At 36.5% G+C, this 24056-nt stretch overlaps 1 protein-coding gene across 4 annotated transcripts; it reads right to left on the bottom strand.

Moving 5' to 3' along the window:
• Window positions 1-418: 418 nt before the first annotated feature.
• On the bottom strand, window positions 419-24047 carry RPAP3 (RNA polymerase II associated protein 3). Of its 4 annotated transcripts, none has more exons than XR_010607746.1 (18): window positions 23355-23407; window positions 21526-21684; window positions 20599-20739; window positions 19994-20116; window positions 18775-18902; window positions 18059-18180; window positions 17619-17689; window positions 16574-16705; window positions 15037-15164; window positions 13242-13363; window positions 12745-12815; window positions 12399-12515; window positions 11626-11837; window positions 10264-10459; window positions 9509-9606; window positions 8021-8121; window positions 6687-6925; window positions 419-633 (listed from the first exon to the last, which is right to left on the bottom strand). XR_010607746.1 is itself a non-coding variant. In XM_065654665.1 (17 exons), the coding sequence occupies exons 2-17, from the start codon at window positions 21676-21678 to the stop codon at window positions 6831-6833; spliced, it is 2010 nt and encodes a 669-aa protein (XP_065510737.1). In that variant the 5' UTR covers window positions 21679-21684; window positions 23956-24047; the 3' UTR covers window positions 866-6830. The 4 variants fall into 4 exon arrangements, 2 of the variants coding, with proteins under 2 accessions (XP_065510737.1, XP_065510721.1); XR_010607745.1 differs by having other exon boundaries at window positions 1273-6925; XM_065654665.1 differs by lacking the exons at window positions 419-633; window positions 23355-23407 and adding an exon at window positions 23956-24047 and having other exon boundaries at window positions 866-6925.
• Window positions 24048-24056: the final 9 nt, after the last annotated feature.

Below are 24056 nucleotides of genomic sequence, written 5' to 3' on the forward strand. Positions count from 1 at the left end.
TCCTTCCCACGCCACCTCAGGGAGAATCATAAAGATAGACCACCCACAGAAAGGGTTTTATTGCAAAAAGGGAAGTCTCCCCTCAGCCTCTCCAGTTATTCAGTCCCACATCTCTAACAGAGGGCAGACTATGCGACACATTGTCTATTTAGATTGCAAACCCCTGGAGGAAGGACTTACTCTGTGCCACCAGAAGCCACTGGTCCCTGTAGAAGATCTTCAGGGCATCTGCCCTACCTGGGACTCTGTGAAAGCCAGAAAGACAACCAGAAAGCAGAGCCCCAGGGACTCCCAGGGCTCTGTATTTCAAAGCATGCACCACAGTTAGTTTGAGCACAGCAGGCAATTAAGCTGCAAATCATTTGTCTTACCCAGATACCATCTTGGAAATTTAAGACTAAAATAGAAGATGTTGCTCCTCAGCTCCTCAAAAAGGTTCCAGCCACATTAAGACCCCACTTGCTGTGGTCTGCATCCATTTTAAGGCAGCATCAAGTCACTTGCAGCAGCATTTCAAGTGCAGCTAGGTTTGGGACACAGGATGAGGGCTCTTTCAAGGTTAGATCAAGTCAAAGCTTGACAGTTGAAAACCAGTGCGATGAGTGGATCTATTTCTCTCCCTTGCTTTAAAATCTAGGGATGATACAAATTTAAGCAAAGATGATGTTCTCCTTAAGCATGATTAATGATTGCAGATTTTTGGGCGAGAGATGCCAGCTTTACCAATCAATCAGACGAGCTCGTCCACAGAAGAATGAAATATGAAGCAGAAGAAAATCTCAGAGAACTGGCAAATTCTTAAGTATTTATTTCCTGTCCTTTCTTTGTTACAGATTGTACAGAAAATATTCCCTAAAATGTTTTTACCCATCTGTTGAAAACACACACTTAAATACTGCATTTAATGAGATGTAACCCTTTAATAGCCTTGCTAATTTTCACAACCACTAGAAATCTCATCATAAAATGAAATCTTAACACTAAGGACAGAATTGGAGTCCTCCAGGCTCATGTGCTACATGGTGTTACACTCAGGCTTCAGCATACAGCAGGAGCTCATTACTTCTTATTTCAACAATCTGAACTTCAGGCTATTTTAGAAAATTTGGCAGCATTTCCACTTCCCAACGAAGACTCTGGAGTACACTTTTCTGAAGTCAGCAAAGTGTTCCTGATTTTTCCAAAAGTGATAGCAATTCATTATAAAACAAGTTCAAGCACCACTTGTCAAACTGCCTAGGGCAGCCAGAAAGACACCAGACTTTGACTTACGGAGTCAGATGCTATTCTCCCACCACAATCACAGCTGGGCAAATCAACCATTTAATCTTTCTCTGCTTCTTGGTGATATTCCTACAAAGTCCTGATGCTTCAGGGATGAAGCTGCCTCTGAGTACATGCCCTTTATACCTGAAGTACAAGCAGTCATTCCTGTAATACATATAAAACCAAAAAAACCTGGCTTTTTTGTTTTGGTTTTTGTTTATTTGGGTTTTTTTGGTGGGTTTTCTCACTTAGAATCTGTTGTGGCAGATTGGTTCAAGTATGTAGCCACAAACCAGGACTTTAAAACAGAATATTAATGTGTCCTATCTCATCAGACATCAGAACAAGGAAGATTTTAATATACTCAGTTGTTGGTTAATGTAATCAGTATTTCTGCCTAGTGGCACATTTCTTGCTTTAAAACCCAGGTAGACTTATTTGGTATGAAGGAACAAGGAAGCAAATTTATCTTTTATTCCACCACCTTAAACTTCATTAATGCAACAACTGTCGGAAGAGAGACTGGAAGGTCTGAAGTCTGAACATGACGTCTGGAAAGCAAACACTGCTTCGTGCCGCTATTCAGAAAGCAGAGGCTTCCAGTGTATCCAACCACAACTGAACTCAACCACCACTTGAGTAGGAAGGATTAAAAAAAAAGAAAAAAAAAAGGAATTCCCTTGGTTTCTATACTATACTTGCTTCATTTTATAAAGTCAGACTTTAGAGTGGAATATTCCTACAAAATTGAGAGCGAAGAAACAGAGCTGTTGGAAGGAGCTTTCAGAAACAAAGAGCCTTGACCAGAAATTTTTAGAAAACTGAAAGAAGCCTTCAGAGGACACTTTCAGAGGCAGAGCTGCTTGCAACTTATGACAGCAGAGGGAAGGCAGTGGAGAATACAATGTTTTGAACCTGACGGAAAACAGAAAGGGCACAGTGAAAAGGAAGACTGAAATTCAGGCAGATGTAATGAGAAAGATCCGATACAAATGGTTCACGCGAAAGAGCATGAAGAAAAAGGAACAGACAGATGTGTAAAACCACACAACTTCACGGCTGCTATCAGGCTGAACTGCACACTTCAGAGATGTGACAACAGTGAAAAATACAATTTCATCTTCTATTCCAAAAGCTGCATTTTCCCTAAGCCTAATCAGCAAAGCAGATAAGGATCAGATTAATCACTAATGCAACTCCAGGTCTTTGGGCAGACTTGCATCTGTTCATGTTAAACGAAGGCTAAATTCAAACTTAGGATGTGGTCCTGAGAGGTCAGGCTAGCTTCCCGGTCTCTCAAGGATAATCAATAACACAGGATTTTGCAGGGTAATTTTGTCCTTTGAATAACACACCCCTTAGAAATACACCTTAAGGAAGTTACTAAAGCATCATGCAAAGGCAGCAGTGATACAATGCAGTTAAGAACACCATTGGCTCTGTAAGATCCAAGAAAGAAAAATATAGCGTAGTTGACAGCTGCTACATAAGAAGTTACAGGGTTAATCTTTCCTGGGGAGAAGTGAGAGTCAACAATTGTGCAGCCCTATGCTTTTATTAAGGCCTTTCTTGCTATTCCTAGAAAAGCACTAACTTACTGAAAGAAAAAAACCAAAAAACTAGTGGCAGAAGACTGGCATAGCCTCCTTGGCTTACAGTTGCTATCAGATGACATGGGTGGAGGAGGGAAAAGAGGATGTATATTTAGTGCTCCAAAGTTACTGGTACTGACAGTAGAGCAACCTCAAGCTGCCTAGACATCACAGCACCTAAACCCAACTTTGAAAGCTTCATGTACTTCATCTTCTCTCGACTTCTTCCTCTGTTCTAACACCGCTCAGTAAGGTTTCATGGGAGAAAAATCCAAGGGTGGAAAAGGGTACAGAAGACCTGGCAGTTCCCAAATAAATGGCATAAAGATAAGAAGCTCAAATTATGCCAATGGAAAGAACAGACAGCAAATGTAAAAAGAGACCAACCTGACAAACAAAGGGCTCTGAGACAATCTCAGAAGAGAAAAGCATATAAATAATGGAAACGAGGACATATTTTTTAAAAATTACAAAGTAGGAACAACAAGAGAAGACAGGGGCCACATCAGAGGAGAACAAAATAAGTAGCAGTTGACAAGAGTATGAAGAGATTGCTCTGTAAGTACGCCTTCGTTAAAAGAAAAAAACCACAAGAAGTATTAGTTGTGCAAGATGGAAGAAAAACAACAGACAGTTGATGACATTAGAAATTAACTGTTCGATGGCTGTTTTCACTTCAGTATTCCCTAGTGATGGAAACTACAAGCAGCTGTATTCACATGATTGATGAAGAAAGATCTCTGTCTACTAAAAGAAAAGAATGGGTTAGAATGTAACTTTCCTGAAGTTCAATGTTCACAGGTTCTCTGGGTCACAAAGACTTCTCTATAAGATACGTTAAAAATTGATATGTTAATGTCATATTAATACAACAAGTTAAAGAAGTAGCCTCAAAACCAGTAGTAGTAGTAGTTATATTTGAGAATTGGCATGCTGAAATGCCTATTTTTAAACATAAAGGCAGGGAGGAAGAGAAGCAGCAATAACTTCTTGCCCAGAGTCAAGACTGTTAATTTTTAAATCTAAAAAATATTTTGGAACAAGTACTCAAACTATACTCATTGATGCTTTCCACAGTAATTGACAAAAGTCAGTCAAGGACAAGTTATGTTAAAATCCTTCCACAGCAGTGTAATGAAAAAGCAGTAGATGAAGTATCTTTATCTTGACATCTGACTATCACAGGACATTCTTATAAAGCAAGACAAACACAGCTCAGATGAAACTACTTCTATATGAATAAAGAGCTAGCTATAGTTATCAGAAAAGAAAAAGAAAATTGCAGTCTACTGCCAAAACAGAAAGCTGTAAGGACTTTCTGCAGAAGTATGTACTAGGATTGATTCCATCAACGTTCTAATAACCCAAATGATTAAATCAATAGACAATATGCAGTTTGAATGTCTCCCAGATCTAGTTGAGGACAATATTAAAAGTAAAAAATTATCTTCACAAGTTAAAAAGTTGTCTAGAAAAATATAACATTTAATACTGACAAATAAAGGAATCATTCAAAACTCAAGTCGAAATCGGTCACTGCAGCAAACATGACCTCAGATTTTTGACACCTGGAATGCCATGATATAGCAAAGGGCTATAAAGTATTCCACATTGTTTAACTGCCTCAGACTATTTACCTTGGACTTTTTTCCCCCTGACACAACAGGGATATAACCATTGAAAGAGTGTTGGGAAAAAAAAAATCCCCTTCTTTCCCCAAAAAGAATTCTTAACTTACTTAAGAACTATGAATCTTCTCCATGTATCATTAAAGTCTTTAGTTCAGAGATCTGGAAATCTTCAGCAATTCAGAAGGGAAAAACACTGCCATCTCCTGGAGCAAGTGAAGCTACCAGCTCTCTGAATGCCTCCATTTTGCGGTTTTCTATGCACTGAAAAGCAACCTCAGGAACTTTGCAACTCACCATCGGATGCTGCATTTAGAAATACAAGCAAAAGCCTACAGTACTGTACCACTTGCAAGGTAAATCTTGGTGGTCTAAGCTCAGTAGCAACATGCATCAGGTCCACCTATCCACCCCACCAAATTCTACAGGCTTGAACAGCTTCCTCTCAATCGGCCTTTCTTAACACCTACAAATGCTGAACAGAAATATCTGCAAAAGCAGGAGTGGGACCAGAAACCAAATACAGCAACTTATTAAAAACATAGCAAACTGGATGAAGTGGAGTTGTAGATGACTCCTGGCCCACAGTTTTCAAACCTTTATGCTATCATCTTGCTTCTACTGTCAAGGATCCATATTACAATCACCTGTTTTCATCCAACAGCCTTCAAGCAGCGGCTTCTGAGAACATAACGAATGCTCTATTAGTATAAGCTAGTCAGGCATACACCTCTGCTCTACACTGAACATCTTGTAACAGTCCGTAAGAAGGTACGCTGTATCTACAAAAATGTATAAAATCACTTTGGTAACTGCTCCCTTCCTGCTTGTATTAGTCACAGCAGCATCCCTCATATGTTATCAGAAATGCTTTACAAGAAGGTGAAGAAACAGCCAGTTACCAAGTAACCTGGGACACACCTAATAATAGCAGTTCATACTGTAGGTAAGCTGCAGTGTTATACAAAATCTCTTCCATTTCCCAGTAACACCGGCTGTTCTCTCAGTGCTCAGTTCCAGGGCTAACTGGAAGCTATCTCAGGGATCTGGTGCTCCATTCTGTCAGCTGCGACCTTGCCCAAGGATGTAGCTCAGTTATCTGAACTAGGACATTATACAGCTGCAAATGTTTTAAAATTAGGTTTTTTAATACTACTTCATACCTTTTCCTATTTATTAATCAATCTTGGAAGCTTCAAGTCTTTTTGAATGCTACAGCTGTTTAATCATTCCTCCAAAAAAGAGTACAACTACCAAAACAAAAGCATTAATGTCAGAAGGCTTCCATAGAGAAGCATCAGTAAAGCACAAGGGCTGAATCAGGATGAAAGCAATTTGAGAGAATATTAGTATGAGCAGGATGAATGAGACAGCAGTCAAGCCTAAAGACACAGGTAAATTTTTAGATGCCATTACTTGGATACTATATTTAAATCTTACAGTATACTTGACAAGTGCTGTTTTTTCTTTCTGGTCATGTGAACAGTATGAATAGTTTACTGTGCCTGATGTTATTTCTTATCTCATCTAAGAATTTCAGGCGATCTCATGCCTTTGTCTTTGTCATACTGGAAAGGTATTCTGCTTAAGCTCCCTGAGGCTTCCTAAGGGCTTTACCAGCCTAGGAATAACTGACCCAAAAGGTAAATTTCATCAGATTATTTTAAAAGTACTCTCCAAAAAAGACAAAAAGTGTTTTTCCCCTTTAGTTTAATTCTACAGTATTTGGCTTCCTTCTATTCTGCAATTACAGTTGAGCTTCACAGGAATATCTCAGCTGTCAATGCTAAAACTAAGCTTTTGGGTAAACTTAAATAAAAGAATTCTAGAATTATTTGGCCATCATACCTCAGGTTTGCTTTGCACATTACATATTCTGAGGTGGTGTATCCTTAGAGAAAAATGATTTAGGCACCTTAATAAAAAAAGGAATTCCTTAAAAATTTAGTATCTTCAATTCACATTCAGTTTATTTTCTAAAATAAAAAACATGCACATTTGTAATATACACCATTTGATTCTTACCAAAGACATGTTTATAAATATTTTTTCTTCCTTTTAATACAGATCTCTATCTACAAATCCTGAATGCCAATCTGCCCAATTGCTTTTTAGGCAAACAGATTCTACTGAAGTCAATGTAAATCTGTATCGTTTCAGGTGCTGGAAAGCAAATGTACCTGCAGAACTAGATAATTACCTCTTCAGGCACTTGCCATTTGGCTAAACCAAGTTTCAGAGTTTCATTATTTATACAAAAGCAACAGAATTCCAGTCTTTATAGGCTTCTTCAGCTGACTTCTGCGTGAAAGAAGTGCGTAAACAGAAATGTACATCAGTCATCTCACTGAGAGAAAATGCCATATTTCTTCTCCAATTCTTCAACAGAAGTATCTCTCAGTCCCATGTGGTTCACATGATTGAACAATGCCTGTGTGACTGTAAAAGAAAATCCCATCATAAACTTATTTTTGCAGTTCACAGTCTTAAGGTAAATTAGTCCAGTTCTTTCCTCAGTGACAGTAAGAGTTGGATTATATAGCTGAAATACAAGTAAATTTTCAGAACTACTGAGAGGATGAAAAAAAATAGCAAAGGGAAGCTCTCACTTTGTTTTGGTGCCCATGAGCTGTCTAATAACATTTCCGTAAACAGGTACATAATCCTGACAACGTAAACAGACAGCTTTTGTTTACTATCTTGGCACTATGCCATTAAATGCAGAGGATAAAAGTGCCAGATGGCAGATAAAACTTACATCAGGTTAAAGGCGTGAATGCAATTCATAAGAGGAATTTACTTTGTACTTCAGTTAAGTCGAACAAGGCATTTTATTTTAAGGAGATTCAGATATCAAAATTTTGAAAGTATAATGGTTTTAAGTGAAACTCAGCTGTAGACAGTAAATTGGACATTATTTGGTCCCAAAGAAATGTTCTGCTTATAAGTGTCTCACTGTTACATAGTCTGTCTGGTGTGCTAAATAAAGAAAATGTTTGAGACAAAACCCATGTTTGTAAACCATGAACTCAAGCCAATGTCATCCTGAATTGCAAACTAATTTTAAGTGATGCCTCAAGAACAGGACAGACAACCAGGCTGAGTGGTTTAGAGACGTCTGCATTCTTTTTGCCAACAGTAAAGTCAGGATTGCCAAGAAATGGTTGTAAACTGCGGAAACTATGTAATTTGGATATCTTGGAAATCTTGCATCTCAGATAAAAGATTTCATACAAGTTCATATATTTGTAACATTACCAGCAACAGACATGCTAGAGAAGCCTGCTTTATCAGACTAAAATGCAGTGGTATTACTGATAGAAACAAGATGATTTAGGTGTAGTTTTCAACAATTAATAAGGAATCAAAAGATTAAGAAAAATTACACGACGTTCATATTAACTTCTAAAACAATCAAAAAGCTGGACAGCTAACTAATCTTATCTGATTATTACATGGACTTAACAACAAGAATAGCACTAGATTCTACAGTATCACAAATGAAGTTTAAAAAGACACTACTGAATTACTTACTTTTTTTCTCCGAGCCTGACATAAACATTACCGCCATATCAAATCTTTTTAATTCAGACAGCCTCTGGAGGATTTCAAGGATGAGCAATGGCTCCTCTTTCCTAAAAAAGATTATTAGAAATATGAAAATAACGACCATTTATTAGATTCAGTAGCTGCAAGCAATATTAAAGACTTCAGGAACAAGAAATTAAAGGACCAATGGAATTCCCTTCTCTATCTCTCTCATATTCCCTGTCTTTCTCATATTTCCCATTCATTCTTCCACCCACAAAGCTAGAAGTCAACATCCAGGAATCTTTTTGCAAATATCATTCTGATATAGAGCAAGAGCGAAGAAATATAAAAACCTAGACGGATGCAATCTGACAGCTGTTCATGTACAGGATAGCTATTTAACGCTTACAGCTTGCCATAACGTCAACATTTTTACACATATTGGGGTATGTGAGGGCAAATGGTCATAGGAAGCTCAGGAAAAAGCACCATGTTACAGTTACCATCATTTTTATCTATACAGAAGATGCCTAGATTGCATTCATTTTACATTTTTCTGGTCCACAGTAAACAGTCACTGTCTTTGTTACAAATACTAACACGAAATAGTGTTTTTCTTTCATAACTTCTCCTGTTTCCCTCCAGAAGAAATGGCTTTTACCTTACTGCAGATGATTTCAACTTTCTAGCCTTTATATATCATACCACCAAATGCAGGACTGCATCTATTTAAGATGTCATGTTCCACCCACATGATGGATATTTACTTTTAAAGAAAGCGAGAAAAAGGCTAACATTGTTTTATGGAGAAAAGCAAATGTAAATCAACACCCTAAAAACATTCTGAGTGTGCGCTCTCAGAGTAATTCAGAGAAGCGGTACACTGCCTCTGACAGGCAAAACGAACTTTAAGACTCAAATGGCAGCTTGGACAGAAATTCCAAAAATACTTGTCAGGTCCTGCCTTGTTAGTATTTGTAACAATCAGAACTTCTAGCTCCAACACACATTTACTACAGGCTGCTTTAACATTCTAGCAGGTAACTAAAAATACAAGCTGGAATGCATCACAACAAGCATTGCACAAAAACGAAACCCGCTGCATTTCTCAGCTTTAGAAAGTTAATACAGAAAGCTAATGTTGTGCAATTATATGTGATAACAGAACATACAGAGTAATACAATGAAAAATTATTTCATACAGTCTAATATAGAGTTTCCGATGCTATTTAGCAGAACTGAATTCAACAACATACAATAAAGGCTATTTATATTTATTTCTTTACTTCTTTTCTATATGATTTTTCAAGATATGTTTAATTCCTTAAGGAACAACTGAATCATTCCAATTATTGCATCATGCTCACATAATGCTGCATGCTGGAAATAATTTTGTAAGCCCAAGGGTGGGGCTAGGGACAAAAGAACAAAAAAAGGCAAAAAACCAGAATAGTAATAAGCAATGTAAAACAAAGAAGGAGTTAAACTTACTCAATGTAGAAATCATGTAGAATTTTCAGTATCTGGTTAAACAAATCTGGATCTAAGGACTTCTGGAACAGTTTTGGATAAAGCGAAGGCTCTATTTGCTTTGGAAAAATTTAAAAAGTGTTACTTTTAGGCAAAAAAAATACAGTAGAGTCATAAGAATTAGAAATGAGTTTTTAGGATAGCTTGAACAACACTATCTACATGAAAAAACAAAACAAAACAAAAACAACCCAAACCAAAACGACAAAAACAAATCACTTGCACTATTTGACATTGAACATTACTTTTTTTTTGGTCACAATTGCTAACCTCTTTTAAAAGAATTCTAAGCAATTTTTTACAAAATATACATAAGTAGAAGTACACATTAAGTAGATTGATGTGTTTCAACCATTTGTTCAGTCTAAAGAGATAAGAATGTTGCTATGTCTAATTACCCTAGAAGCGTTCATTTGAAAAACTAGAATTTGTTACTTGCGTATTTAAGTCTTTACAGAATCGGGGCCTACATTTGAAAGAAGAAACAGATTATGTGAAGACTGTACTCAAAGCGAGGTAAGTGAAAAGTCAGGTACAAAAGGAAAAATATGCAAATGTGGATCAAAGTCTTTAGCATTATGTGGAAGACAATTAACAAAAGTGACTATTGTACGCTGTTAAGACACGGCGAACCTTTCCACCTAAGTCTGCGCCGTTTCTTCCATGTCAGTTGAAGAAACTGTCCAAGCACTGTTAATCAATACTATGTCTCATACCTTCAGGTACAAGTACATATGTTCTGAGCAGTCTTTTAACTTCCTGAAGTCAGACTCAAGCTGGAAAGAATTTGCAGGAACAGCAGGGACTGGAGAAGCAGAGCTGAATGACCTTTTGATTTCTTTCTCTCTCTCTTTGTTCACAGGGAAAGATGGATGCAACACTGATGAAACTCCTTTCACGCTAGCATGATGCCTGCAGAGAGATTTTGAAATGCATAATCAAGAAAACATTTAAGAAAATCCTACACTGAGACCTCCTAACTAGAGATCTTTCAATTCCTTAAAAAATCTAAAATACTATCAAAATTTTTAAAAATAATGTATTTCAGTTCAAGCAGGTACCTAAAAACTCTTCAAATTATGGAAGCTTAATACTCAATTCATCTTTTCTGAAAAAAACCCCATATGCAAATACTTACAAATATGCTCAGCCTTTCTCTACTTTGTTTCTGGAAATAACTGCATTTTATGGTACGATTGCTACCATACACCACTGCAAAAAGTATGTCAAATGAACAAACTGTTTTCAACACTGATTACAGTGGAGCTATTTTTTGTCCTATAATTTGTCAGTTAAGTCCATTTATTTTTCAGAAGTTATAAAACGGCTAAGAAATATATATTTTTTCTTCAACACTTCACAGTAAATTCATCTGACTGAGTTGGAAAAGGCTGGTGTTTGTGTTTCTTATATAAATTCTTCCATCAGAATTCCACAAAAAGTATTTACTATTAGCAGAAGTGAGATTATGCCGATGCATACAGTGTTCTCCTAAGCAGACAACAAGTAGAGTTCCAACACTTAGCAGGATCAAGTCAGTACAGTAGCTTCTATACTTCAGTCTAGTTTCAGTCAACCAGACTTGAGTTTGCTCAGCTAACACAGTGGAACTTGGGAACTTGGACCAAACGTGAAGTTATAGGCTGCCTGCTCAGCATGGAAAAGAGCAGTGACACTCTCGCCTGCTCCTTTTCTCTCACACATCTGGTGTGAAAGGAGTGTTTGAACTCTGCTCAGAATCTACTCTAAAACGTGACAAATAAAAATCATAGCTAGGGAAGATGAAGTGCAGAAGGAAGAGATTCTGGCATACAGGAAATATGATGAATTTCTTTATATTTGAAATGTAAGAAGGAGACTAGTTTTCCATCTGACACTAAACAGATCATACTTGTCTCAACCACTACCCCATCAAAGAGGCAGACATGTAAGAACTGTAGTTTCTTTCAATGTTTTCTTTTTAATTCAAATTCTCCAAAATATGTTTGATACCTCATTACGTGTAGAAATCTGAAAATGAAGATTATACTTCAACTACAATTACCTTAGAAAAAGAGAATCAGAATTTTTACACTTACTGTAAAGGTGGCACATCACTGATTTCTTCTATTTTCAAGTGCTTTGCTTTTGGAATGTCCATTGCAGTCAATTGATCATCTTGATCAAGATTCTCTGTTCTTTCAATGCTCACTGAATTCCTCCAGTTACTGACTGAAGAAGTAGCAGTGGGCAAATCACTATTTGTTGTGTCATCATCGATTTCTTCAATCGGTATTCTTCGTAAAGGCTTCTAAACAGAATACAAACCTCATGTCCTGTGTTTAGCCTCAACATCAGTGTATATAAAAGCCCCCAGATAAACAGCTGTGTTTCATTTTAAATAATCTCATGATAATCAGTTTCATCTGTAGTGGTGCACAAGGAAGATACGTTAAATAAAGATAAATGGCAAAAAAAGAAACTTCATGACATTCTACAGGAAGCTTTATATGATCATTTTATTGCTTTACCCTCATAAACCAGGTTATCCTTACTCTAGAGGATCTCAGAATCTGCTTTCTGTTTTCCCAGTTATCACCCCATTTAACATTACAGACATGTATACACCGTATTTCTGTGTGCGGTACTGCAAGCTGAATGCTTACGCCATGGCTACTGTCACACACACAGGGAAATGCTGGAGTTATGTTCTTGAAAAATATCAACAGCATAAAACTGTAAATTTTGGGCTTTCTACAGGCAAGCTGTATCTATCAGGAGTTAGTCTACATAAATAAGCAAGAAGTGAATTTTAACTTTAAGCTCTAATTTTCCCGTCACTATAGAAAGCTACTCACAAAAAACAACTTACTGTTGATTTCAAGAGTAATGGATTATCAATCACTTTCACTATATTTTTTATTTCTGATTCTTTTATCAATACTGAGGGATATTCTTGATGAGTCCACCGTGCTTTCTCAGCCAATTCCTGAAAAAAATAGTAAGTTGTCCAAAAGATAAAAAAATTGAGGAATAATTATAAGATATGTTAAAAACTACATAATAAAGAATGAAAACATTCATATTCTATTACTACAGGCTTACAAAAAATAATTGAGGAATAATTTTAAGATATGCTAAAAACTACATAATAGAGAATGAAAACGTTCAAATTCTATTAATACAGGCTTATGAAAAAAAATCACAAGTATACATACATTCCTTATTTTAGTGAGTTCATTTATTGCTTGTTTATTTCCAGGTTCCAACTTCAGAACTGCCTCAAAATCTAAGTGAAAAAAACCATACAAAAACTGTAGACATTTCAAGTTACAAAGTACTCCTGACAAATTTTTAAACCTTCTGCTTTCCTTTCACAGATTTAAAATAATTAAAGGCAGGTAAGTCTTCATAATGCTTATATCATGACCTAGCTTTAAACACAGTTTCCAAACTATTTGTTACTACTTATCATAAGTAACAATAGTTGTAATTTCACACAAAACTGTCTTCCATTCATGTGGATACCAACACAAAAAGTTTTACACATATTCAATGAAATATAACAGAACCCCACCATTCTTAACTTTTGCCCCCATAACCTAAATTAGTCAGCAACTGATTTAATTGCTATTAGAAGATTAAAACAAAAAAAATCAAGATGTCCCTATACTCATCTTTTACCTCTCACACTTAAGCTAATTCAAAGCCATACCTTGCATAGCTTCTTCCAGCTTTCCAAGAGCAACTCTGGCAGCTCCTCTTCTGGCAAAGGCTTTACAATAGGAGGCATCCAAGAGAAGAGCTTGTGTGCAGTCTTGTTCTGCCTCTTCATATCTCATTGAAAGAGCAGTACAAAATTAATAATGTTTCAAAAGAGGCAGTTTCAATAGAAAAGACAGAGCTACCCAAAACAATTAAAATATGAAGACAGAAAGTAATTACCTATATACATGTAAATACACATCACTGAGCTAAAATGTAAAATAAAAGTCAACATATAAAATATGGTTTCTCAGCACCTTGAAATTTCACTCAATCTTTTGGTATCTCATGACAAACTGATGATTCTCTTTTTATCATCACAGAGAAATCCATTTCCTCTGTGAAAATAAATGCTTAAAGCCTGTCAGAGCAGAGTCCACTTTAAACACTAAATAGCTCTAAAATGAAAGTCAGCATCATAGATTTGTACTTCCAAAAAGCAGAAATACCATTACAAACAAAACAGAAAAAAAAAAAGAGGCAAGAAAGGAGAAGCAAGCATAAATGACAATAAATTTTCTACATCTGAATTTTTGTGACTTGTTCTTAACTATTTCAAGAATGAGAAGTCAGCATGCCCTTGCATTAAAGTCATTTGCTTCACTGTAAGACCAAATTTCTTCACTCCAGTTATATTAGTTATATTAATGATTCCACTATATGCATATTTAAGTATTTTCATTCATTCCTCTTCTCCTCCTTCAATGTATCATTAAATTTATGGGAACAGTATTTTTTCTTTGCAGTTCTCATCAGTTCTAGAGGTTCATAAGAATACCAATGAGCTTCTGTTTCATTTTATGTTTGGGTCCTCTTTGAAATGTAAAGAACCATGAAACACTGATTTATCGTATAGAATCAATTTTCTTGCTTGGTCATTCAATTAAAGTATCACTTCCACTGATTCTCTGAGAACATGATTTGCATTATGATGCCCTCTATGGCTTCAGTACTAAATTACAGATGTTGTGTCAGAAACATTACCCATGCTACCTATTTTACTATCTCATAATTTGAGATCAATGTATTGTCTCTACAGAAACCCAACCACATCATGTTAGAACAGAAGACCAAAATAATGCTCAGTTCTCTGCTTCTCATGCTACCATTTTAAAAGGTTTAAACTACCATACCATCGGGGAGTCAAAAAAATATCCAGACTTCAAAACTGATCACATGAAATTTCTCTCATTTGCTAGAAAGAACGCATTTGCTACTGTGACTGGATTATTTAAATAAAGCTTAATTATAAATAAACTAACTACACATTCATGTCTCCATTAGTGGAGTTAAGAAAAAATATATCAAAATATGAAAATTTCCAGAAAAAACTCCTATCCATTCCCTTTGAATTCAGAAGTTATAATCCACTTCTTTTTACAGTGCAACATTTAGTAGCTGACTGGGTTTTATAGTTAAAAAACACATAAAGCTTTGGGAAAGTCCTCTGAGAGAGGTGAATATCTAGAATTTTACACACATAAAAGAATGAAAATCAAACTTTAGCATCAGTATGAAATTATAGTTTCTATTTTCTCAAAACTTCTTACCTATGAAATGCATCAACTCACACCTATTGAGTTGTTTTCTCTCCCTTACTGTTTTTAATAAAATTTATCCTGTACTGAATTCTAAAAAGAATTAGGAGTGACAATAACTCAACTTAATTGAAAATCTACTGGATCATTCTTCCACCTACTTCACAACAAAGAAACAAACAGTACGGCCCATGCAACCCGACTTACTTTTCAATCTTCAGATAGGCCATGGCTCTGTTAGCTGGCAGAAGCACGTTGGTGCCATCTGCGGCTATACCACGGGTATAACATTCTATTGCAGCCTCATACTTTCCTTCTTTGAAATAACCATTACCCTGTAATATTTAGGTTAGAGAAAAATAGCGTTGAGAAAGATCCAGTGCAATGAGTTTTTCTTATCCCTTGTAGTAGACAGGGTCACAATATCAAGAAGATGGATCACAAAGAACACCCACATCAGGGCAGATATTTATAGTATATTTCTTCATATCTAAGCTTGGAGACAGACCACAAAAATATCTTAATTTTTCCTAGTACTTCAAGAATTAAAAAAAAAATTGCTACACACATAGATCAAATACAGAATTATAAGTCTATATCTTGCGATTTTTCTTTACTCTTGATGTGCAGGATAAGTGACAATGTACCTCCTGAATTTAAACACAAGCCAAACCTTTACAATTCCCCTTTCAAGATGCCTTTCTGTGCTGCACAAAACCTTCTCTATCCTGCTACATTTATGAAACTGTTATCCTGAAATATTACTTTGGCCCAAATGTTGCTGTTTTTTTCTAATTAACGCTCCCTACAACAAAATTACATTACGTTTTTTGTTTGATTCCAAGAGACTAATATTATTTTTCGCTTCTCAGTACCCATAAAGCCATGTGTTATCTTGTCTGCTACTACTCTACTCACTGGGAAAAAAAAGTGAAGGCCACAGTTCAGATTTGAAAGGATCAATGATGCCAGGAACAGGCCCAAAGTGAGTCAACTCTGCTGCCAATAAAGTATTGCACTAGACTGACATTTATTTTCCCTGGCCTCTTCAAACTTTTGTTCCCTCTTACCTACTTGATGTATGCTTTCATTCTTTTCCTACTAATTACCTCTTACAACCAGTATAGGAAACCTGAATATTGATAAAAAGTCAGAAGTTAAATAGCTAGAAAAGAGAACAGAAAGAAAATTATGTTTTAGTTGCTAATGTTATTTCTTAATTGCAACACCAGGGAGATGGAGAAATCAATAAGCCAACTGTGAGTCAAGACCATGTATCCAGACGTACATTTTTATTGTCAATGTTGCCTGCACTCCCTCAAGTCCTTTTTATAACTACTTTTGACCATGTAATCAGAGATTTGAAAATACAGGAAATAGTCCACAACTCAACTTGGACAAGCATGGATCAAGATGCATATAATATTGGAGAAGAGAGATCTTTGTCAGATATAGTTCAAGTTTTACTTATTTTACTATAAATTTAAAATGTATCAGGTACAATTTGGGCTGTAAAAGCTACCTTGTATAATTATTCTTCCAGAAGAGTCCAAACAGAACTTACTGTTCTCCTCCACTCCCTATAGAGCCCAAGATGGGAAAAAATTAAGGTTGTATCGAGGACATTGTATTTACAAAGTTCAAGGCAGCACCAAGTTTAATTAACACAATCGCATAGCTAATAGCACAACACAACATTTTTCTTTGCTAGTTCTCTCCTGTTCCACCAGAACCTGTGACTTACCAGATCTTTTTCTGTAATAGCCTTCTGCTTCAGCTGCTGGTCTTCAATGCACTTCTTCTCTTCATCTGTTAATTCTGGTCTGACTGCATCTTCAAGCTCTTTTTGTTCTGCACTTTCTTTTGATGACAGAGCCTGCAAAGATGAATTTTTTTACTCAGTATTTCTCCCACTTATAGATTTTCATAACATAAAATTATGATAAATTCTAAACTTTTAAGATGCAAAAAATGTCAAGCATTTTCACCAAAGTGTTTGTGTTGTAAGTTGAATGAAAATTGAAGAGATCATTCTAAACTGTTCTAGAAAATGTATTTCAATGAGGGACTGCGAGTCAGAATATTGGCAAATAAAAAGTATGTAATTTCTGAAGCACAATGTAAATAACCCAGTGAACCTGTCTATATGTATTCCAATTCACAAATCATTTATTTCTTCAATTACGGAGACTTTGGGTCTTCATTCTGAAACTAAATTTTTCAAGCACTTTCGAAACTACAGTTGAAGAGGTATAAACATATTCATACAGTAATGACAGGTGAGCTTATATTTACTGAGGTCATCATAATTAACCTTCTCTCCCTGTCATCAGACTTGCAGTAGAGTATTATGTCCTCATAGACATAAAGCCACTTTCTGTTTTGGTAGACCACAGAAATCAATGAGACTACAAGCAGGTTAACAGTTGCCAAGAGAACACACAGGTTCTCTCATATGTAGTGCTACCTTGTTACAAAATACTACCCATGACTGAAAAAAAACCATTAACATAAGAGGTAGAAAAACAGCTGATGGAAGATTTTTTTTAAAAAACCACAGATGTCAGTGTACACATCCCATCTTAGGCTCCTAATCCATCATCACACTGATGTTTGCATACATGCTAGTTAATCCAGAAGAAACTCAATTACATATTTGTACCTCAGTGCAGTTCAAGTGCCTGAAAAAGCACATAAGAGTTCAACGAATTCAGTTCTTGTTATAAGTTAATACAGATATAAACTGAAGAGGGTGTATTAATTTCTGTTAGGACCGACAATCTTATTACCTGATCAATTTTCTTCAGTTCATTTTTTGCTTCAAAGTTGTTTGCATCCAGCTCTAAAACTTTTTCATAATCTATCAAAAGATCAGAAAACGATATTTCAGTTAGGAACTACAGGCTAGTACCCAGAGCATAAAATAATAGCATTCTTTTGAGATAACTCTTTTTTGTAGTTACCTAAAAAGCCTGAGATATTAAAGGAACACACTATTCTAAGACATTTAACGCTGAATTATTCTAGAACTTCTAATGCCTACAGTAATCATTTAGACTTGCCGTTTGAATTTTACCTTGCCAGAAGAATATGTCATATATCATTTCTTTGTTTACAGGACATTAAAATTCAATTCCTACACCAAATATACAAATCACACAAGTTTTAATCAAGCAGACAGATGAACAGTTTGTATCTATTATAAGGAAAGAATTTAAACAAGACCCACCTTCTTTAGCACCTTGAAGATTTTTCAAAGCAAAGCGAGCAGCCCCTCTTCTGGCATATGCCTTTGTGTAATTCTTATCTAAAGCAAGTGCTAAATTGCAGTCAGATTCTGCAACAGAATACCTATAAAAATATTAATGAGTTAGTCTGGACACATCTAGGTAACAAAACCCAAAACTTCAGCAAGTTAGCTTTCTTTGAAGCTTTACAGGTTATCTCTAAGTGGAAATGTTACATGCTTCAGAAGGGGCACAGAACAAGTATTTAAACTTCTCTCAATTCAGAAGACATTAAAACAGAAAAGGAAAAAAGAGGTCAACAATCTCTGCAGCAAAAGAAAGAATAACCAACTCTCCTATGCCCTTTCTTCCCCCAAAACAAATTAAAGCCTCAGAAACAGAGATTACTGAATCTGAAAGGCAAATTATATAGTGAACTTTATCTCACTCTCTTTTCTTTTTTTGAAGTCTTGCACTGCAACACAGAAGACAGTGAACTTCCAGCATGAAAGCAGAGGGGAAAAAAGATGAGAGAGACTTCCAGATTCCTTATGCCAGCAATTCCTATTTTCTTTGAAACTGCAAAGTGGGTTGCAACAGCAGTCTTACTAAGACTGTATTATAGCATGATAAATAATATAATCAACTTAAAATCAGACAGAAAATCTGAAGGTAGTATTTGAAAGAAGAAAATATTTAAGGATTTAACAAGTCTTACTTTTTCATTCTATAAAAAGCCGATGCTCTGTTTGTGGGCAATACTGGATTGTAGGGATCATAATGCATCCCTCTAGTATAGCATTTTATAGCTTCATCAAACTTCCCTTGTTTAAAGTAGTTATTACCCTGTAAACAGAAGAAAGTCTTATTAGCAAACTGCTGTACATTGAAAAACATATTAATAATTTTTGGTGAAAAAATTCAATCTTGTATTTTAGAATGCTCAAACATTTTTGTTTAACATCTCTCACAAAGTACTCTGTTATAGTAAAACATTACTTTTCACTAAAATATTCCAAGTATCCCATTTTATTTCTCAAGATTTATGCAATAAGAGGGTTTTATTATACACCTAATTTCAGTACCTGTAGGTCATTTCCAAACACCTATAACATGCACATACATAACTGCTTCAATTGCCAAAGAGAATTACTGCAGTTTTTTTGAGTTTTTAGTAACTAGATTGGGCATCTTTGCTTTCCAAGGCAAATATTCTCATTTCTGCCTCCTTTGGGACAGAACTTTCATTCTCTGTGCCATCAACTGCTTCACTGCAGTCAATATGATAATAGTCAAAGACATCTCAGTTTCTCAGTGCAGACTGGAGATTATAAATTATGGAATTTCTACAGCAGCAGAGAAAGAAGACAGATGTCACCCATGCAGACAGTAAAAAAAAAAAAACAACTAAGAAACTCTACCGAAGGAAAGTATGCACTGACATATGGTGTTAGGTGATTGTAAACAAAGAAGTTTCTCAGAACTGCAGAAGCTGCCATACAACTAACTTGGCCTAACTCACATGGCAATGAAGCATGAGATAGGTCTTGCTGTATTCTGCTTGCAAAATAAGGTAACACTGAACTGGTACCAACTTGCCATTACCAAGGCAGGGAAGACAGACAAGTTCACCCATCATTCCCAGATGTAGTGGCCTTGCAAAGGAACTAATCCTAAATTCTTGGTGATTTAGTTTGGGGCATTCAGTCTTTGTGTTGAGGTAAACACCAGTTTGATCCATATGGCAATGACACAGCCTGTCCGGATCCCTCTGCAGAGCCTTCCTATCCTTGAGCAGATCAACACTCCTGACCAACTTGGTGTCATCCGCAAATTTACTGAGGGTGCACTTGATCCCCTCACCCAGATCACTGATAATGATATTAAACAGAACTGGCCCAAATAATGAATATAATAAACAGTTATAATGCTACAACCTTTTCCTTCTCTGCAAGAGATTTTTCTGCATCTATATGGATTCCATCTTCCTCTGAGTCTGATTCTGGAGATACAGAATCATGAGTACTATCTTCTTTATCAAGTTCTTCAAGTATTTTATCCTGCAATCAGAAAAAAATAAATTAACTTCATTATAATTTAACAACACAAAATAAAGCAAGACTTTAGGAGAATTAGTAGTGCCTTTTTAAAAATCTCTACTGCTCCAGTCCTCTTTACCAAGGAGTATTCCACACTTCAAAAGTCCGAGATCTATCCTCTAATACTGCCACCTATGTTTAGTCTTATATTCTATTAGAATGATGACCTTTTAATAGATTTATAGTTAAACCATGCTTTTTCCTTAAAGTCAAATTTGATCTGCTGGATAAGAGCACAGTCAACAGAAAACTAGTATTTCCTAATATTCGAAATTTTAAACATATGACCTTTTTGGAAGAAAGTTACTTTTTATGTTTATATAGTACCCACCCCAATAAGATACTGACCTGTGGACTGAACTCCCAGCACTATAAGAAAATCTTATTTAAGACATAATCAACTGAGGACAGGACTTAGTTAACAAGCCAATATTCTGACTCACCACATCAAGTTTTCCCCATGCTTCATAATCATAAGACTTGATCTTGTTTTTCTTGTTTTCCTCACTGGTTATCTTTGAAGGGAGTTTACTTTTGTTTTTCTTCTTTTTCTTAAAAGCTTTATTTCTAATTGGTGGCAAATTCTAAATTGAAATAAGTAATTTATTACAAAACAGATGTGTGAAAGTCAGTTGTACTGAAGAATCTATAATACCTATAACTAGATATAGCATCTGTGTCTACTGGCTTATTTTAGAAATCCATCCAGCAAACTATTCTCAGGAATGCTACAAAACCACTAAGGACAACAAGTTTTCTATCTTTCAATACATAACAATAGCAAATATTACATGTAGGATATAAAGTTAAGCTTTAGTAGACGTCTGTCTGCAGAGTATCAGTGAATAATAACATCAATACATTAAAAGTTAGCCATAAATAATACTGATGCGCCAAACATAAATATTGTCCTAGATCTACCTGGAACTGATTAAAAATTTACTGGCCCCATCACCTCCAGAGGCTACTGCCCCACAGCTGTTGGTGGAACTGTTTACAGAGTTTTTTGAGTTTTTAGTAACTAGATTGGGCATCTTTGCTTTCCAAGGTAAATATCCTCATTTCTGCCTCCTTTGGGACAGAACTTTCATTCTCTGTGCCATCAACTGCTTCACTGCAGTCAATATGATAGTAGTCAAAGACATCTCAGTTTCTCAGTGCAGACTGGAGATTATAAATTATGGAATTTCTACAGCAGCAGATTTGGTCTGCTTCAGATGAGGAACAAGTCAGCTGGGTTAGCTCATACCTTCTGTTCAGATATTTTAAGTCAATACATGTAATTTTGCAGAAGCAAAAAGTAATTATTATAAACACTATCACATTATGAATGGCTGAGTTAATATTGACACTGGACTTGTGATTTTTACCTCTTCTGGGACACTGCTCTGTTTCCTGAGTTCAGAATCCACTTCTTTAATATCTTTTTCCCAGCTCTCCAATTCTCTCATAAAATCCTGCAGCTCTTCAGCATTTTGCTTCATTTGCAGCTGTAGTTCTAGTGCTTTATTTGGTGAACTCATTGTGATCTGCCAAATTTCAAGGGAAAAATCTTTATAAAGAAAACTTGAAAGTATGTACTGAAGGAAGCTAGATACTTCAAAACGACAAATCTGACCTACGTGTAAGACAGGCTTCCCAACAGCATAGTAGGAATATTATATAGTAAGAGACTAAGAAGAAACATAATTTAAATGTCTTTGAAAAAACAATGAGAAGCCACATTTTTTAGGTAAAAACAAGTATATCAGAGCAAACACTAAGTCATGCTTTCCTAACTAAGTGTAAAGGGCCCAACAAGTCAATGAAAATCCTTAAAGTGATAACAAGGTGATCTGAGTTTAAAGCAACTTCTGCAGTGTTTCCCAGACAATGGAATGAAGAAAAATTTGACACATTAATACTTAAGTTTTAACATTAGAAGGCAATTAAGATATACGTGCTGCCTTGTATCTGAACATAAACATGTCATCTGACAAACGAACACCAAAAGCACTTTCAACTGCTACCAGGAAGCGAACTCAAATATACACACATTTTTTAGAACAGGAACGTGTAAATATGAGGTGTTTCATTATGAAGCCCAGTGAATTACAAATCCAGAATATTATTTGAATGTGCTTTGTATACATCTGTAGCCCTCCAAGTCCTTAAAATACTGTTTAATAATTATTAATACCTAATAGCCATCATAAATTTTGTTTTCTTAATTGTAGTGTCTTAAATGAAAGATGTTTTATCGTTGCAGAAATATCAAGTCACAAGTAAAAAGTAACCTTAAAAAAATTCTTGGTTACATTTGAGAAAAAACCTCCACATCTGTACAGTCCATAGGACAAAAAACTAAAAGGATTTTGAAAACAATCATGAATAAGTAATTCATGATGAACTAAATACAGACTTAGCCAAAGAAAGCTATGAACGGTTGATACCATCACTTCTTGACTGAAAGATTTCAGGATCAGTTACAATCCTCACATAAGCTATTTATAGAGATAGTACACACAAATTTTAAGGAAGAAAAAGAACCATTTATTTATTTATTTATTTTTAACATCCAGTGAAACAATAACCTAATAGCATAGAAATATAAAAATGTACAAGACAAACCAAGCTAATGATTTCTGCAGTACAACATACTGTCCATAATTACGGACAAAAGTCTCATGGAAAAATATGCTGCATGTTACTAATGAAGTAATGTGACCAAAGCAAAAGTGGTTTTTGGATCTCAGGAGTAAGCAGCTGAGCAGATGCTTTGATACACCAGCTGTGCTTCTCCCTAGTTACCTCCTATGCATAGGTGGTAACATGCTTACCCTTAGCAATATCTTTTTCCTGAAATCTTCTAAATATTTTGCCTGTTTGAAACAAATTGGAAAGAAACTCTAGGTGAAGCCCAAAGAAATGGGTATTTTTCATTATACTCCCAATTCAGGTGTTTACTTTTACTTTTCTACCTACAACTGTTGCCCCATACTGAACTGTCTCTGCAATATTCAGCCAGCTCATTTCATGAAACCTGGTCGTGGACACACTGAATATTCTATACGACTTAGTACATCCCAAGTAACAGTACCTAGAACAAGATGCTTCAAAAGGCATAAGAAACTACATCGTGATCTGTTGAACTGTTCTTTTAGCCACCACTGACTAAAATAATATTCTCATACATGTGAAAATCTAATATCAAATCTACCTGTTTGTTTTCTGTCATTCTCAAGTGTCTTGCACAAGTTTACGGTGTACTCCTGGCTCCCGTTACCCACTAGCCCAGGGTAACTACGAGTAGTTACATTTATAGTCCTAAAATTGCAGTCGGCCCTTTGAAGGCAACCACAAGGCTGATGTGGCCCCCGGGGTGAAAATGAGTTCGACACCCGTGCACTGGCCTGTTTGCTGCCTACGGCTTGGCAACAACCTTAACCCCGCGCTGGCGCAGGCTCCGGGGCAGGGCGGCTCTTACGCGCTTTAAAGCAACTTTATTTGAATCTCTGCGCCAGGGCCTTCCCTTGCTTTACCCAACGCCCGAGGGTGCCTTGGCCCAGCGGCTCCACGGTGGAGCAGCCGCGTTACCCCCGAGGCCTGGCGGGCAGCCGAGGCTGCGCCCCGGGCTCACGCCAAAGAGGCCCCGCGGCAAAACCGGCCCGTCTGAGTTCCGATACCCGCCCCCGCACCGCCCGCCGTTACAGACGGTGTCCCTCAGCGCGGGCTCCCCCTCGCCTGCCGCCCCGCGTGGCCCGGCGGGCCGCAGGCTGCGCAGAGGCAGCACCGGAGACCAGGCCCAGCCTCAGCCTCACCTGCGCCGGGTCCCGCCTCTTCCCGCCGCCGCCGGACGCCCTCCCCGCGCGGCCGAGCCTCCTCCCAGGATGCACCGCGGCCACGCAGCGGGACAGACCCC

This window comes from Caloenas nicobarica, chromosome 1 (assembly GCF_036013445.1).
Source record: "Caloenas nicobarica isolate bCalNic1 chromosome 1, bCalNic1.hap1, whole genome shotgun sequence".
Lineage (NCBI taxonomy): Eukaryota > Metazoa > Chordata > Aves > Columbiformes > Columbidae > Caloenas > Caloenas nicobarica.

Excerpts from the sequence above, each read along its gene's own strand:
- RPAP3 (XM_065654649.1), bottom strand. Across the intron at positions 18,181-18,774 it reads GCTTTTTATAGAATGAAAAA|GTATTCTGTTGCAGAATCTG; the intron begins GTAAGACTTGTT and ends ATATTTTTATAG. Across the intron at positions 11,838-12,398 it reads CATTACTCTTGAAATCAACA|AAGCCTTTACGAAGAATACC; the intron begins GTAAGTTGTTTT and ends TATTCTGTTTAG.